The sequence below is a fragment of the Nuphar pumila genome, chromosome 6 (genome assembly GCF_984573655.1).
Source record: "Nuphar pumila chromosome 6, dmNupPumi1.hap1.1, whole genome shotgun sequence".
NCBI classification, from domain to species: Eukaryota; Viridiplantae; Streptophyta; class Magnoliopsida; order Nymphaeales; family Nymphaeaceae; genus Nuphar; species Nuphar pumila.
In genome coordinates this window covers 6,898,006-6,917,020 of record NC_143254.1, presented here as the reverse complement: position 1 = coordinate 6,917,020, position 19,015 = coordinate 6,898,006, and the positions used below count along the sequence as shown (strand labels likewise).

The window sequence follows — 19,015 nt, the reverse complement described above, 5'->3', positions numbered from 1 at the left end:
AGGTTACAAAGATTGAAACCTACACTTTGATTTGAGAATTTGATTTTTTTTTTCATTCTACACTCCCACATTTCATTGAAATGTGGTGAGCCAAGGACTGTCAACGGGTTGAGTTTGTCTCATGTACGTGACTTGTTCCGAACAAAAAAAGGCTGTTTGATTTACAAATTTTTCAAGGTTTCGCCTTCTCAATGATAAACGCGAGTCTTTTTTTTGGAAGGGTAGAATTTAGAAAGGTCGCTTCTACGGTGGTAGCTCCAAAATCTAACCATAGAATCATGTTTAGTATGTTTTATTTATTATTTTTATATATAAAGTTCAGTTAAATATGATATTTTATGCATTTTTAAAACACCTTATCTCAAAAATAAAATCTTATGATATGTTAAATATAAAAAACATTTTAATATAAAAAAAATCATGCTAAACACATCTGTATCGTTAGATTTGCTATTTGATGGCTAGATCTATGCACTACCACCGTATGATATTCGTGGTACAGAACTACCGTATATTTTTCCATTTCCCGTCCTTTTTCGCGGCTTCGAACGTCTCTCTCTCCACCGATCGCCAGTTCCACTTGAAATTCCCTTCGTTCTCACTCCACTTTCTTCGATCTCACTCCACGTATACCAGAACAGAAAGCGAAGTATGATGGGTGTTGGGTTGCATTGCCATTAAGACCCCAAAAGCCGAAGGCTCGCAGGCATTCCTCTGCCGTTTCCGAGATGGGTGGCTCGCTCTGGCCCTCCGATGAAGAGGTATATTCTGCTTGATCCCCAACTCTTAATTCTCATTGCTTTTGAATTCGATGCCATTTCCCCGATATGGGTTCTCGATTCTTCGGCGTTTCGGTCTATGTGACGGCTCCAATTTGTGGCGTATTTTGTGGATTCTTGATTTTTTTTTTCCGTTTTCGATTGATGGGCAGTTTGTTTTCTCGGTAGTGAGGAAATCTTTAATTTGTTTCGATATTGGCGCTTAATTTGGTTTTCTTGGTGGGTTTTTGGAATATCTCATGGTCCGAGCAGAAATTGACTTGAGGCGTTGCGAATTTCTTGGGTGTTTTAGCGTGTTTGTTTGGTATTTTGTTAGATTTGAACTTTATCTATTGTGTTTGTTATGGGATCTAAATCGATTTCCTGAGATGGGTTTCCATTTCTCGGCCATTTCGATTCTCATATTGATGTTAACCAAGGAACCCTAGTTGTTTTTGTTGTCGTGTTGGCGGTATTTTGCTAATGGTGCCTTCTGTTGCTTGTGTTTCCTTTCTTTTTGCACATTTGGTTAATTTCAGGAAGTTCAGTGGGTGCATTGCCAGAATGTGATTGGATTCATGTCACGTTATGGTGCCCTCCTAGATTTTACAACTGTTTTTCTGTGATGTTCTACTGCTCCTCTATTTTTTTTATTAGAACATCTTCTCAAATCAATGAGACTTTTGTGGGATTCTGTTGTCGTGGTACTCTTTAGTTTTTAATTACCACTTGTTTCGATAATAATTTTATGTGGTTTAATGTGCATTTTTGTATTGTCAGGCTAATGATTTTCTATTTTTATTATTAATGGGTAGCTGGTTAAATTGCGGAAAACCGTGGCCGCATTAGCAGAATGCGATTACAAGGATGTGAGGGTTGTGGTGTCTCCGTACCGGATATGTCCGCTGGGTGCACACATAGACCATCAGGTTAAATAACGCATTCTTTTTTCTTCTTGTGATATTTGCTGAAATTTGTTAAGGGTAAAATGTCAGTTTGACTCTTATTGTTGTTTTGTCTTCCTTCCCTCCTTTGCTTTGGAGCAAAATAGTCGGCTTCTCTTTCTGCATCTGTTACAATTTACGATACATTTTTTTTCTTCATTCGAAAAATAGATCTTTATGTTGAACAGTAATGTTTTTGAAAATTTATATTCATTTTAAATGCTAGTTCATGAAAGTGTAAGAAAATGTACTTTGATTTTTGAAAATTTATATCCACTTATACACAGCTATGTCACACAGATACTCCATTTTGGCCCCTGTAACATGTTGCCTTATGTATTAGTCATATTGAAAACTTCATAAAAATGGCCCTAGCTGTATCCATGTGACATAGAAACAAAGAAAGACTACTAGTAGTGAAAATGGCACACAGTCAGTTCATGTCACATAGATGCTCTTTGATGGAAAAGCAGATAAGAATCAATTGAAACATTTAGTTTTTAATTTTTTATGCTTTTCATGTTCCCATTGCCAACTTTGTGCTTGCAAAGTTAATAGTTGTGTTTCCATGTCCAAATCTATCTCTAGGACTTGTAAACTGTAGGGTCTATTACTTTTTACTAGAAATAGATCAAATAATACAATAGTTTCTGCAAAGGTTGGTGCCTTTTCCACATTTTTTCATTCAACTCAAGTTCTACAAACAACAGAGGTTTTTGGCCTCTTTAAATAAAGTGACCTTAGTGTTATGTGGTTGTTGAAGTTGAAGCTGTAATATCAAGGTATTCTTGTCAATTAGCTTCTTGTGCTCATATGCTTATATTGATCAACCATCTTGTTCAAGTATTTAATACCTCAAAAATAAAAAATCAAACCATTAGCTTCAGAACAAGATATATCCTACTTAGTGATATCAGACAGAATACCAATGGACTCAGCGAAGGATGTGTTATAGTTATTACATAAAATTTCAAATGGATTTTCATCTGCATTCTACATGCATGAATTAAGCTTTATTTCTGTTTACAAGCTTGTACCATTGATTCCTTATGAGTATTTTATTTGAGGTCATGCAGAATCTCTGAAGCGCTTAGTTATTCGATTATCATTGGTAAGGGGACTATGTAATATATTTTCTTTCCATCTTGTTTGATAGGGTGGAAGTGTTTCAGCTATGACAATTAACAGAGGTATTCTACTGGGATTTGTTCCTTCTGGTGACTCAAACGTAATTTTCTGGTTTATCTGTGTCAATTTTGTTTTTTCACTAGATAATACTTTCTCAATTCCATTGGTGGATATGTTTGAGTGGATTCATGTTGGAGTACACATACACGCACACAAACGCACACACACACACACATAAAAGGCTTTCTTCTATTATGTGATAGCATAACCAACTTTGCCTACAAAAGCTATTCTAAAGTCCTTGAATGCTGTGGGATGGGTTGAAAATTTTCCCAAGGGCATTCTAGCCCTTTAACTTCTAAACCTGGTCTCTTTGTAGTCCTTTTGAACAATGGCAATTGTCCAGTATTTTTCCTCCATGTCACCATAGGGACATCCTAAACTAGTTTCCAAGAGTGGAGGCGTTATATCTGACACTTTCAAGCGACCCTTGTCAAAACTAGTCTTCTACTCTTGGATGAACACCAAGATGCCCTTGGCCATTCAAGGAAACTTCATGGGTTTGACAAGCCAAGCTATTTTTTGTCTTTTTGAAAAAACGGAAACACCTGGTGATGACTCCTCTCCACCTATGTCACATGGATACGAATGTGGGAACAGGACATGATGTGGATATATATATATATATACACACACATAAATTTTTAACGTAAAGTAATAAAACATATCATTTCAATTTTAAAATCTTAAAAACCATTTTTAAATCACTGTAATTAAAAGCATCAAATAATAGAAACTAAGTTGAAATTGAAATGTAATATGATTGATGACAAATTTTAAAAGAAAAAAATCATAAGAATACAAAATAAGTAATCAAGCCATTAAAGGAAATAGATAAAGTTAATGATACCCTGTTGACTATGTTTAATAGGGGTGGCCAAAGGGCCGGGTACCCAACTCTACTCGGATTGGGCTTGGGCCTCATTTTGAGGACCCAACCTGAAAATTGTTGGGTCAGGTCTGACCCGATAATCCTGACCCAAGTTGGGCCCTTGTACCTGGCTTTATAAATATAAAAAATAAAATTTAATATTCATAAAACATGTTTTATAATTATTTATAAAAAATAATATTTAATATTTATAAAATAGCTATGTTTTGGGCTGATTTGTCCATCACTTACAAGACTATTTGACTCTAGTGTACGCCATTATAATACATGAATATCTTAACACTCCCCCTCAAACTCAGGAAGACGTGAAAACATTCATCCCAAGTTTGGTGAGAAAAGTCCGAAAGAGTAGGAGACACGATTTTGGTAAATAAATCTGCTATCTATTCGGCCGAACCAATATAGGAGAAGGAAATTATGCCTTCCAAGTATGTGTAAAAAAAAATATATATATATATATATATTTTTACATGGGGTTACATGTATATATATCTCTTGTTTATGTATATATACATTTATATGTATATATACATTTATATGTATATATATTCAGTTTCTATTATTGTAAATTACTAATGCCTACCAGGGCCATTTTCGTCCTTTTATTCCTATGTAATTGGTAGGGGTGTCAATTGGTTGAGTTTACCCGGACCCGACCCGGACCAAACCCTATAGGGTCCGGGTATGGTGACAAATAAGAAGACGCGATTAAGACCCGAGTCCGGACCCGATGGTCTTATTAATAGACCCAGGTATAGTTTGTAAAATTTTATACCAGACTCGAGCCCGACCCGAGTTTCGATTAAGACCCGTAATTTTTCAATGTAAAAACAATAAAAAATATTATTTTATTGGGTCTGGTTCATGTAGTTCTTATCGGGTCCGGGTATGGTTTCTCTTATAGTAGACCCGATTAGACTCGGGTTTGGACCCAACACCATACCTGAAAATCTGGCCCAAGTCTGGTTCCACCTGAGTCTGAATCAAAGTTGCCAGTTGAGGAAGCAAAGAGGGTGAGAAGGATATTTATAGGCTTGCAAAGATGAGAGATAGGAAATCGAGGGATCTGGGTATGGATAGATGTATCAAAGATGGAACGCAAAGGGTTTTAGTCAAAGTTGAGGAGATTAAGGAGAGATGGAAAGATTATTTTGATAAGCTATTTAATGAAAGTCATGCTCAGGATCTTGAAGACTTTTCAATTCCTTTTCATGAGATGAATCGTGACTTCATGCGCAAGATTCAAAAGAAAGAAATTGCAGAGGCTTTTGAAGAAAATGAAATCAAGAAGGGCAGTTGGCCCAGATGGTATACCTATCGAGGCTTGGAAATGCTTGGGAGAGAAAGGTTTAGAATGGTTGACAAATCTTTTTAACAATATTTGGCGGACAAATAAGATGCCTAATGAGTGGAGGAAGAGTACTTTGGTGCCTCTATATAAGAATAAGGGTGATATACAAGATTGCACAAACTATCGTGGTATAAAACTCATGAGTCATACTATGAAACTTTGGGAGAGGGTGATTGAGTCTAGGTTGAGGAAGGTTGTCATGATATCAGAGAATCAATTTGGTTTTATGCCTGGAAGATCAACTATGGAAGCTATACATCTTCTTAGACAACTTATTGAGAGAAATAGAGAGAGGAACAAAGATTTGCATATGGTTTTTATTGATTTGGAGAAGGCATACGATAGAGTACCTAGAGACGTTCTCTGGTGGACAATGATGAAGAAAGGTATTTCTCTCAAGTACATTAGTATAATTGAGGATATGTATGAAGGAGTAATAACCAATGTCCGCACTTATGGAGGGGTGACAACCAATTTTCCTATAACGGTTGGGTTACATCAAGGATCTGCTTTAAGCCCTTTCCTATTTGCTATAGTGATGAATGAGCTTACGAGATCAATTCAAGAAAATGTGCCGTGGTGTATGTTGTTTGCTGATGATATTGTTTTGATTGATGAGTCTAGAGCTGGGGTTAATGCTAAGTTAGAATTATGGAGACAGACATTGGAAGCAAGAGGTTTTAAGTTGAGTAAGAGTAAGACAAAATATATGGAATGTCGGTTTAGTAAGCAACGAAGTAGTGATGGGAGTGTAGTGAAGCTTGGTGAGCAAGAAATACCGGTGGATGATTGTTTCAAATATTTGAGATTTATCATTCAAAAGTATGGAGAAATTGATGGAGATGTAAATCATAGGATAAAGGTTGGGTGGATGAAATGGAAAAGTGCAACTGGAGTGTTGTGCGATTGAGAATGCCATTGCGGTTGAAGGAAAAGTTTTATAGGACGATTATTAGGCCCGCTTTACTATATGGTATGGAATGTTGGGCTGCCAAGAGACATCATATTCAAAAAATGAGTGTAGCTGAGACGCGTATGCTTAGATGGATGTGTGAAAATACAATAAAAGATAAGATTCAGAACGAGGAGATACGTAAGAAGGTAGGCGTTGCACCCATTGAAAATAAGATGAGAGAGAATCGTTTACGGTGGTTTGGACATATTCGGCGAAGGCCTAATGATGCTCCAGTTAGAAGGATGAATAAATGGGAAAATATATTAATTAAAAGAGGTCAGGGTAGGCCTAGGAAGACTTGGAGGGAAATGATAGGAAAGGATATGAATGCTTTGAACATCACCGAGGACATGGCATTGGATAGAAATGCTTGGAAGGAGAAGGATTCATGTGGAAGACCCAAAATGATTTTCTTTGTTGGTTCATATTGCCGACCCTAATTGTTTTGGGATGAAGGCGTAGTTGTTGTTGTTGTATTGTCCTTTTCACTAATGTGAAAGGGCATTATTATAAACAACCAATAGAGCTATTAGAGCTCCCCAACGACTATAATTATAACTGTTAGGAGCTCCTCAACAACTCTTTGAGCTCCCTTGTAGTCTATTTAAAGAGGGCTTCCACCCCTCTCTTTTTCAATGCTTTCCTTAAGCATTTTTATGACTAATAAAGATCCTATTTTTTACTTTGATGTGTTTGCCCTTAGTAGCGATTGGACCCAGTTTTCGGGTATGGTATCGGGTTCGGATCCGGGTCTAATCGGGTCCATTATAAGAAAACCCATACTCGAACTCTATAAGAACTACATGAACCAGACCCGAACCATTCCCGATAAAACCATATTTTGTATCATTTTTACATTGAAAATTTGCAGGTCTTAATTGAAACTTGGGTCGGGTTTGGGTCTGGTATAAAATTTCACAAACTATACCCGGGTCCATACCCATATCTTATTATTTATCACCATTTTCGGACCCTATAGGGTTTGGTTCGGGTCAAGTCCATGTAAACCTGACTCGTCAAAACCATATTTTGTATCATTTTTACATTGAAAATTTGCAGGTCTTAATTGAAACTTGGGTCGGGTTTGGGTCTGGTATAAAATTTCACAAACTATACCCGGGTCCATACCCATATCTTATTATTTATCACCATTTTCGGACCCTATAGGGTTTGGTTCGGGTCAAGTCCAGGTAAACCTGACCCGTCAACACCCCTAATTGTAAGCACCTGTTTGTACTCTTGTTATTGCCATTGTTTAGCTCTTTGTATTGTCCTTTTTGAGCACTTATGATTGTTCTTTATGCTCTTTGTATGCCCTTAGAGGCTTTTATTATTTTCGCTCATTTGATTACATGATATCAGTGCCTTGGGCTCTTGAAGTGTATTTATTCATGTTCTCTTGGAGCGTGTTGACTCAAGTTCGTGATTTGAAAGCCAAAGCCTTGGTGATCTTAAAGTGAGGAAGCACAAGATTCAATTTTTTGCTTGGAGAAGGATCGTGTGATTGTGGACTCTACTTTGGAAAGCTCACCATCAACTCTCTCTTCTCCAACTATCTTATTCTCTCTTCTCTCCCCCATCTATTCTCTTTTCTCTCTCTTTGCTCTTTTACCCACAAGATGGGTGAAAAAGAACACATGACGGTGGTCACATTCAAACTTAATGATTCCAACTACCTAATGTGGGTTGCCGCCATGGAAAACCATTTTAAAGGAAAAAAATTATGGGGGTATGTAAGTGGATCTACATGTGAGTCAACTCATACTTACCAAAAAAGATGGTGACCAAATTAGAGCTCTTGATAATGAAGAAAGAGAAAAAGTTTTAAATGAATTTCATATTAAGGTGGAAGATTGGGAGGCCGATAATGCGCAAATCCTATCTTGGTTCCTAAATAGCATGAAACTTAAGACAACCGCTATTATTGTTAAATTTAAGAAGGCTTATGATGCATGGGTCTTTTTAAGAAATATGTTTGTTCAAAAAGACTTGGCTAGACAATATTCACTCTAAGAGAAGGTTCGAACCACATGACAAGGAGATAAGAGTGTTAGAGATTACTTTGGAACTCTCTCTCCTCTTTGGAATGAATTAGTTGTGCTTAAGCCTCAATGAAAAGAACCTCGTATTGAGATGAGGCATAAACAATTGGAAATTGAATAACTCTTTACATTTCTATTTGTGTTGAGAGCCGAATTTAAACAAGTTAGGTCTTCTATTTTGCATAAGACCAAAACTACATCACTTAGTGATGCTTTTGCCGAAGTATACCAAGCCAAAACTAGACTTGGGATGAACAAAGGAAGCGAGGAAGTCCTTGTTGTGTCAAGACCCGACAATTATGTTAAGTCTTATAGACCTCCTCATTTTGAAAGAAATAATTATGGGTGGAATAACTATAGAGGAGGGAGGAAGATTATATGTCATTTTTGTAATGAACCAGGACATATCAAACCGGATTGTCCCAAGCTCAATAAGAAGGTGGATACCATTGAAGAATCATCCAAAAAGGTGAAGAAACACATAAGAAAGGAGGAGATCTTAAGGATACCATCACTCAATTGATGAAAGCGCTTCAACAATTCCTTAAAACATCCCTTCACTTATACTTTCGGTGTCGCCGTCTTCATATCCTCTCCTGGTATATTTTCTTGGATACTTGATTCTGGTGCCTTTTTTCATATGACTCCTCTTGAATCTCTTATCCGAATGCACTAAACCTTTTTATAGTTCTAATGTTTTTACAGTCGGTGAAACTAATTTAGAAATAAAATGCATTGGTATGTTTAAAAGTATTTCAAAAGATTTTCAAGTTTCCAAAGTTAGAGTTGTTTCAAAACTAAATTTAAACTTATTTCCCGTATCGCAAATTTTGGATTGTGGGTATGAGGTTTCCTTCTCATCTAAAAAGTGTTGGGTGCATGATCGCCAGTCAGGGAAATTGATTTGGGAAGGACATAAGAAGGGAGATCTCTACTACATAGACTTTCTTCATATTCCCAAATATTTTTTCGTAATTTTGTTAAGGAAAAAGATGTTGATTTATGGCAGAAAAGATTAGGCCATCCAAATGTATCTAAGTTGTCTCTTTTTTTTTTCTGAAAAATTCTTATATAGAAAAAAAAATCATATTTGAGGACTATATTCTTGAAAAATTAAAATCCATTTCATTTGGCTCTAGAACATTCTTTTCTCAAAAACCTTTTGAACTTGTGCATTCGGATGTATGGGGACCCGCTCCAATCCTATCTAAAGGACTCTCTTACTATGTTGTGTTTATTAATGACTATACTAGATATACCTGGATTTATTTTCTTAGGCAAAAATTCGCTCATGTTTTAAGAATTTCACAAAATCGTACAAAATCAATTTCAAACCAATATTGTTACTTTTTGATCTGACTCAAGGGGAGAATACTTATCTAATGAGTTTAAAAAATCTTTTTAAAAGAAAATGACATCTTACATCAATGATCTTATCCAAACACTTCACAACAAAATGGTTTGGCCGAACAAAAACATCGTCATATTATTGAAACAACACGAACCATACTCATTTCAAAAAAAGATCTAAAAAAGTTTTGGGCCGAAAGCGCACTTACCGCGGATTATCTTATCGACCGGATGCCCTCATCATCTTTGCAAAATATATCTCTAAATGAAAAGCTTTACCATATTACTCCAGATTTAAGTAAGTTATGGATGTAAATGTTTTGTTCTCACTAAAAAGAGAGATACATTATCCCCTAAAGCCTTTGAGTGTGTTTTTCTTGGGTATGGAGAAACCCAAAAAGGATATAGATGTTATGATTTGAAAAATGATAAATTGTATATTTCAAAGAATGTGAACTTTCTTGAAAAAGAAAATGGATTTAATATGGATAAGCCTAAGGATGATTTTAAGTATTCTTTTTTATTTGATTGTCACAATACAATTATGTTCCTTTGGTTAACTTTACTCCTATATCTTCAATTTGCCATCTCAACCATATTATCTAAACCATAGCTCTATATTCGACTTCTGTAGTGGATAAAGCATCTCTTTGTTGCTTCTTAGTCTTCCAAGATATTAAAGAATCACCCAAGAAAATTGAGATCCCTAATGTAGAATATCGATCCTTGGATGATCCTTCAAAGTCTGAGTCACAATATGCTTTTAACTCTAATTTTGATGGTGAGGAGAAAAACAATCCTTGGTGCATAGTATTCCGAATATACTGAATGATTCTGAGGACAACTCCCAAATGAATCGACCTGGGAGAACTCATAAATTGGCTCACAACATGCACCACAAACGTAATATCAAGTTTGAAAATAGTCAAGTATATCAAACCCCCACAAGTTGCTTGTATATAATAGGATCCTCTAACAACTCTCCATAATCATGCCTTAGTTTAGCATTTGGTTCTATAGGAGTATTAATATGTTTACTATCATCTATCAATCTGGCCTTAGCTATTAGCTAAACTTTTTATTTATGCCGAGTTAACAAATATCCTCGTTTATCTTGAGCAACTTTTAGACCAAGAAAGTATTTCAACATTCCTAGATCTTTCATTTCAAATACATCAACAAGCCTTTTCTTCACATTTGCGATCATTAGTGGATCATCACCTGCAATGATCATATCATCTATATAGAGTAGCAAAAGACAATGCCCAGTATTAGATGATGATACAAATAAGGCTGAATCATGGAAGCTCTATCTCAAATCAATATTTTTCACTATTGCACTGAATTTCTCAAACCATACTCGAGGAGCTTGCTTCAGTCCAGATAATGCTCTTTTGAGTCTACAAAGTATTCCTTATTGATTTGTCATTTCTTGAGGTAACTCTATATAAACTTTTTCTTCAAGGTCACAATTCAAGAATGCATTCTTTACATCCAACTGCCACAAGCCCTAGCCCTTAACTGTATGCTAATAGAGTTCTAATAGTAGTCATATAGACCACAAGTGCAAAGGTTTCTGCAAAATCAATGTCATACTGTTGACTTAACCCTTGGCTACAAGTCTTGTCTTATATCGCTCAATTGTTCCCTCAGCCTTGGTCTTCACCTTATACACTCACAATCAAGGTCTTCACCTTATACACTCACAATCAATTACATTCTCTCCTTTAGGAAGTTTCACTAAATCCCAAGCTCTCATTTCTTTCCAAAGCATTCAACTCCTCACTCATTGCTTGTTGCCATTCTGGATCTATGTTTTAGGCTCAAAGTAAGAGTGAATTAGAGCAAGAAAGGTCTAGTGAGTAGCAGAAAAGGATTCATAAGAGACGAAGCGAGCGGGAGCTACAAAATGACAGGTACTACAACGTACCTAAAATAGAGGAGTATCCTGTGCCATCCATCTAGGATCAGTGGAAGAAACATTTGGACTAGATTGAGAAAGATCCTCCACCTCCTGAGCATGTTACTCATAAAATGATGGGAACTCAACTCCAGTCACCCTTCTGTTATTAGTTATAAATCTATTCTCCTTTTCTGGTTCAATATTCTCAGGGAAGAGAACAAGAAGAAAAAGTCCAATCCACCCTTGTCATCCTCCTCAAAGCAGAAATATGGCTGATTTTCAACAAACTCTACATGTCTAGATATCCATATTTTCCTTGAAACATGGTCATAACACTTGTATCCTTTTTTACCATTGGGATATCCTAAGATACAACATTTCACAACCCTTGGTGACAGCTTATTCCTTTGATGTGGAATAACAAAGACAAAACATTTACTTCCAAATACTCTCAACGAATCATAATTAGGCTTCTTCCCATACAATTTCTCAAAAGGAGTTGTCTTTCCAAGAATGCTTGAGGGCATATGATTGATCAAATAAACAACTCCTATAACTTTAGCCTGATATATTTTGGGTACACTACTCTTAATCTCTCAATCAAAAGGGCTTGAGTGGTCTCAAGTATGTGTCTGATCCTCATTTTCGCAACACCATTTTCTTGAAGAGTATGTAGACAAGATTTTTGATGCATAATTCCCATTTCACATAACAGATTTTGAAATGTATGACTAATGTATTCTCCTCCTGCGTCTGATTGGAGTTTTTTTATTCTAGTAGAGAATTGCGTTTTTCAAGTAATTCACTTCTTTATCTCATAAAATATATCCAAGTAAATCCCGTACAATCATTTATGAAACTAACAAAATAGATAGAACCCCCTTTTGAACCCATAGGAGAGGGTCCCAAGACATTATAGTGTACAAGATCCAAAGGACTACTAGACTCAATCTTATTAGATATAAAAGGAAGAACATGACTCTTAGCCATCTTACTGTTAAAAATGTAATCCTTATGCATATATATTAGTATGTATGTATATAAAGATATGTATACATATATATTATATATATATGTATACATATCTATCTATCTATTTATATATATATATATATATATATATATATATATATATATATTTGATCCTAATACCAAAAAGGGTATTTCTGTAAATTCACTTTTTACACATATTCCACTTGGAATATGATTGTATTTTCTTTTTACTTTTTCTTTCTTTTCCTTTATTCTTTTTTTATTTTCTTTTATGGCTATTCGTGTCACCTTGGGAAGGCTCCCCAAAAGAGTCGTTGGGGAGCCCCCAACGGTCACAAACTGTGACCGTTGGGGGCTCTCAACGACTCCTTTTGGGAGCTCCCAAGGTGACCCCCTTGAGGTGTATAAATAAGGGTATTTCCCCTTGTAATAGTATGGCTTGAGAGTCTCAAGCTTCTCTCCTTTTATTTAATATATTCTTATTACATGCATTTGTGCATGTTTGCATTATTTTACGCCTTTTGCATATTTGTTCAATTGTTCTTTTGGTGCCTTTGTGCACATCTTTTGTGAAGTATTAGAGCTTGTATGCGTATTGTCTCTTCGTAGACATTTTTACATGGTATCAGAGCTTGGTCAAAGATTGAAGATTGTGTGATTCTTCATTTTTTGGGTGCCCCCAAAAATGTGCCTTTGACTTCTTGGAGATTGGAGTGGAGGCTTCTCCTTCTTCAATATTTTGGAAGTTTCCTACATCAAGTAAGACCTTAAATCTTACTACGGTACATGATTTTTTCTCTATTCTCTTCTCTCTAATGGGCGAAAAAGACTCCCACTTCTCTCTTGGCTTCAAGTTGAATGACTCAAACTATCATGTTTGGGCCGGGAACATGGAAGCTCACATAAAAGGTAAAGGTCTTTGGGGATATGTTCTTGGTTCTATACCGGAACCCGAACCAAAGATCACTTCGTAGAGAAAGGCAAAATCAAAATTCTTGAAGAAGAAGAAAGAAATAAAGCCCTTGAAGAATATTCCAAGAGATATGAGGAATGGGAAATGAAAAATTTCAAGATTCTTTCTTGGATTTTTTCATCGGTTGAAACTAAGATCAATGCCAATATTATTAAGTTCAAGATAGCATCGGAAGCTTGGCATTATCTTGAAAAAATGTACACGTCAAGAGACTTATCTCACAAGTACTATCTCCAAAAAAGGGCTTTGACCCTTCAACAAAATGAAATGTCCGTAAGGGAATATTTTGCGGAATTATCATCAACCTTCAATCCTTGGTTTAGCAAACTAAGTGTTCTTCCTCCTTCCAAAGCTGTTGGAGTCCTCTCTTAGCACACATACAATGCTCTGACAATGCTAAGAGGAGGAGAAGAGCACAATGAATGAGAAACTTCTATAGAAAGAAACAAAAGTGAGGCGTATAGCATATAGGGGTCAACTCCCTTTATTACATATTTTACATGACTAAAATACCCTTAGTTGGCAAACTCATGACTCGGGCTCGGACCCCTACTTGTCATCGAGTCAGCGAGTTGACTAGATGACTAAGCACATGGAAATAACTAAACTTCAAGCTAATATGTCAATAGATAAGTTACAAAAACATATAATTATACATGATTATTAACTTTTTCTTTGAAAAATATTAGATTCTTCATAAAAATTGACTTTAATATAAGAATTTTGCATTAAAATAATAAAATACATGATAAAAAAATATATTTAATGGGTTGGATTCGGCACACCTAAATCGTGACCTAGTTGGGGTCCGATCCGGGTCGACTCTGGCGATTCCAGAGTCGACTCGCCGGGTTTGGCGATCCCTAGTTAGACCAATGCATTTTAAATATGGACTGATTTTTTCATCACTTAAAATACTAATTGACTCTAGTGTACAACATTATAATAAGTGAATATCTTAATACCATGGAGGGCCCTTACTTTCTGTGATGACTTTTCATCCCACAAAATAGTTATGCATGATGTACAAATGATGTATGAAAAAGTTTCCTTTTATGTATATATGTACACCATTTAATGTAGCGGGACATGGTTGTTTCCATTTAGGGTTGGGTTACATCAAGGGTCTGCTTCAAGACCATCCCTTTTTGCTTTAGTTATGGATGAAATTGTGTCTTGTATCCAGTTAGAAGTCTTTTAGTGTATGCTCTTTGCAGATGATATAATATTGGTTAGTCAAGATAGAGACAATATACAACAGCAACTAGAATTTTGAATGAGCATGCTGGGGAAAAATGATTTACAAATTAATATAACAAAAACTGAATATATGGAACACAAGTTTTGTACAAAAGCTAATGATAGAAATGTCATTAGAATACATGAAATATCTATTCAACAATTCCATAAGTTTCAATATTTAAGGTCTATATCACAACAAAATAGGGGATTTGAAGAAGATATTACTAATACTATCAATGCCAATTGGGTTAAGTGGAGATAGGCCAGTGAAGTGTTATGTAATGAAAGAGTACCTCTACGACCGAAAGGATGCTTCTACAAGAATGCTATAAGACCAACACTATTGTATGGAATTGAATGTTGGGCGATAAAAAAACGACAAGGAGACAAAGTGCATGCAGAGATGCATATGTTAAGATGAATGTCCAGTATTACAAGAAAGGATAAAATTAGAAATGAATATATTAAAATTCGCCTAGGAGTCAAACCAATAAAGGATAAAATAAGTGAATGTTGTTTAAGATGGTTTGGCCATGTTGCACGAAGGCCTCTCACCGCTCCTTTGAGAAAGGTTGACATGGTACAAGGAGTTAGGAAAAGAGGAAAACCAATAAAGACTTGGAAGCTATGTCACACGGACTCGGCTAGGGGGTCGACGCACCCGCGTCGACACCTCCCGACACTGGTGCGACTTTGGACATGGGGCGGACACGGTCAACCAACTGTCGGACTCGGTCAACGCATCGGGGCCGAGTCCGTCCACATTTTGGACTTGGTCAACTTTGACGAGTCTATTTTTGTCCATTTTAGGACAAAAAACTAAAAAAAAGTTGATTATATATATATAGCCAGAGTGTGCACAGTCACATGGCCAGTGCTATCTTATTACTTTGATCGTTCCCAGTGCTATATATATATATATATATATATATATATATATATATATATATATATATATATATATATATATATATATATATATATATATATATATGAGTCCCCGTGTCCAAAATTTTTGAAATTGCGCCGCACCCACACCCGCACCCGCACCCATGTGACATAGCTTGGAAGAAAGCAATTAGAGGTCACCTGAAAGATTGTAAAATGATTGAAGTTTTAGCTCTAGATAGACAAGAGTGGAGAAACATGACTCGTAAAGCCAAGCCCATGTAGTTGGGCTAAGGCTTAATGTTGATGATGATATACACCATTTAATGCTCTCTCTCTCTCTCTCATAAATGGGTCAACACACCATTTAATGCCCTCTCTCTCTCTCTCTCCCATAAATGTCTTACTATTAATATTCTTTCCCTCTTATGTTAAAGGAAAATGTTCATATATTTAGTCTTATATTGTTCAGTTGAGAGGGTATGCCCCCATCCAATGCATATAAATGGAAGACACCCTTCCCCTTTGTACATGTTAATACACGGGGCTAATTTTAGATTGTGAGTTGGCTTGCCCCGACCTGACCTGGTCGTCGGTGGTTTGTGGGCAAGCTCTTAAGACGTGAGCCCAAAAGATGTCAGGCCTAGCCCAACCCAATAACTATTGGGTTGGGCTTTTGGCGGCTCACAATCTTCATCGGGCCTGTTGGGCCCTAATGGGTCGCTAATCAGGTCAGCCCGATCCGACCTAATATCCATCCCTATTGTCCAACACTGGCTTTGTAATGAAATAATCCACAAGTGTAATGAAACACTAAGGGCAATAGCACAAATAAGGCACACACATAATAAAAAGTATAATTGATTTTATTAATGTTGAAATCTCCAAAAAATGCATACATTAGAGAAGGGGCTTTGCCCATTCATGTACAAAGAAGCTAGAGTAGGTGTATCTAGCTAGCTAGCTAGCCATTAGACTCTCTAACGCTTAGCTATATTGGCTATACTGAATATAAAAGAAAAAAAATTCCTATGCTAAAGCGTACATAGCATACTACATAGGAAACATCTATTTTACCCTAGCACTTTAAATATGACAACACAAAATTGACCTAAAGTGCATATAATTTCTGACACTACACAAGGTATTTATACATAATTTTAACAATACACATATTTTAACAGGTTTGACTATATCCATGAAGTTTCATGGTGTCCAAGTGTCATGTTGACACGGGATATGCATGCTAAGTTAAATGTCCATGTGACATAGCTCTCCTTGTCGGTGGTCCTCCACTTCTTAAATAGACTCATTCTTCCTTGTTTATTTTGTTGAAAGCTGTGGATTGTGCTCATATTGCCTCTTGCGTTGCTTATAAATATCAAAGGAATTCTGATTAAGATAAAAATGCATAACAAAAAGCAAGAAAATGTTTTCTTTAAAAAAAAGCTTAATAATGATCTAAATATTGGTTGTTTCTTAACTTCTCATGCATTCATATATTTGCATTTATGTCACAAGGATACTTCACTTGGCATGCCTATCCCGTGTTGGCATGACGTGACACTCGAACACACTAGGGCACTTCATGGACAGTCGGACACAATCTACACGTCTCTAACTTTTATCTATTTACTTTTGTGATCTTGATTGCTTATTTTGTACTCACTTGCATTCTGTTTCTTTTAAAATTTGTCATTAATTATATTACATTTCAATTTTCATCTTAGTTTCATTATTCAATGTCTTTAATTATAATAATTTAGAAATACTGTTCAAGTGTTTGCACTTGAGCTGATATTCATGGTCATGTTTTATTATTTTAAATTAAGCATTTTGAATGCATATAATTATACACACACATGTACCACCGTGTTCCGGCATCCTAATGCAGGGCTGAGAAACTAACCGAGCAACTCATGGCTCGGCTTGGTTCGGTTCATTCCAAACTCGTTTGTGTTCGGTTTGTCTGGATGGCAAGCTGAGCATGAGCTCATTCACTATAGATAGCCGAGCTGATCATGAACAAGGGGTGTTCATTTTGGCTTGTCTCTTATAGACTGGAATTTATGTCATACATGCCAAGAAAAGCATGCTAGCTCAGCTGGGTGGATGGGTATGCTTGCTCCTAACAGGTCAAGGGTTCCATTCTCACAATGTAACCCCTTGATTAGGCGAGCCAGCTCGAGATCGGCTCGTTTGGCTTGGTCTCATACGAGCTGAGCTTGGCTCGGCGCGCACGAACCATACGAGCCGAGCCCAAACAGCCCCTGTTCGGTTTGTTCGGCTCGTTTACCAGCCCTATCCTAATGTTTGAGAACTGTTGTGTCATACCAAGGGTACCTGCATCATATCCTGTATCCGCATAATGGGGACATGCATATGTAGATACATATATAGGATTTAAATGTTTCAACAAGCTGAAAAGCTTATATTGATGTTCCTTTAATTAGTGGGCTATATTTTGATAAGACTGTTACAGAAATGCACACACAAGGAAATATGGGCCACTAAATTTGTTATCTAATGTTAATCTCTGCAATTTTTTTCTGCCACCTACTTACTTGAGAGTTGGGACAAGTGCTTTTTTTATTTATTTAAATAATTATGTATTCAGATTTTTTTAGAAAGCTTCCAACAATGGTTTTGAGGTCTGACGCACAGTACTTTTGGCAATGTTATTTCATGTAGGTATTAATTCAGTCAGGACAATTTAAAGGAGAAGTAAGTTTCAGGTACAAAGTTGACTGGTTTAACAGGATATAGTAGTGTTTCTACTTCTCATGCCATCTTCTGTGAGTATTCGTTCAGTCAGGACAATTTATGTGGATAATGGGAGATATAGTAGTAGTTGATAGTGACGGGCTAACTATTTGTGTCTATTGTTAAAATGTATTGTGTATATGCCATTTGTATCCATTTGTATTATATATATATATATATATATATATATATATATATATATATATAGTTCACTATGTATGTAAAAGGGTATTTCAGTATTGTTAAAATGTAGTGTATATGCCATTTATATCCATTTGTATTTTGTATCTATATATATGTATATATATATAGTTCACTATGTATGTAAACTGAAATAAGGATATTTCAGTCATTTCATGTTGTAATAGGAGTCAGTCCACTAGGGACTGACGAGTTTTCTATTTTCAGCTGTTTTTGTCTTTTTATTTTTCTCTTGATTCTGATGTAACAGCTGACAGCTGATTGGGAGCTGGTCCAACTAGCTGTTGGGCCAGCCCCTTTTTGCATGGGAGTGCTATTATTCATGCTTGTTGTAAAGCATATTGCAATAAATCTTTTATTTCTTTACTTGTGCTCTTGCTCTCTTTTGAGAGTTTGTGTGTTGACCCTTAGTGGCTCTTTGTATTTGGCCCATTAGAGGCTTGTGTGTGCACCTTTGTAGCTATTTTGTGGCATTGCATTTGTACACTTGTTGTTTCCTTACATGGTATCATAGCCTTTGGTGCTCTTGGGTAAAAGCTTGAAGAGGAGATTCGTGGGATTGGAGCATTGGT

At 36.1% G+C, this 19,015-nt stretch overlaps 1 protein-coding gene across 1 annotated transcript in view; it reads left to right on the top strand.

Annotated features, from left to right (window-relative positions):
* The first annotated feature begins 527 nt into the window (after positions 1–527).
* The window catches only part of GALAK (galacturonic acid kinase), a 76,494-nt gene continuing 58,006 nt past the window's right edge, over positions 528–19,015 (top strand). Inside the window, exons 1-4 of the mRNA XM_090011019.1 lie at positions 528–761; positions 1,574–1,687; positions 2,859–2,930; positions 18,171–18,214. Coding sequence (XP_089867145.1) covers positions 729–761; positions 1,574–1,687; positions 2,859–2,930; positions 18,171–18,214 — 263 coding nt within the window. The 5' untranslated portion in view covers positions 528–728. The remainder of the gene's footprint in view (positions 762–1,573; positions 1,688–2,858; positions 2,931–18,170; positions 18,215–19,015) is intronic.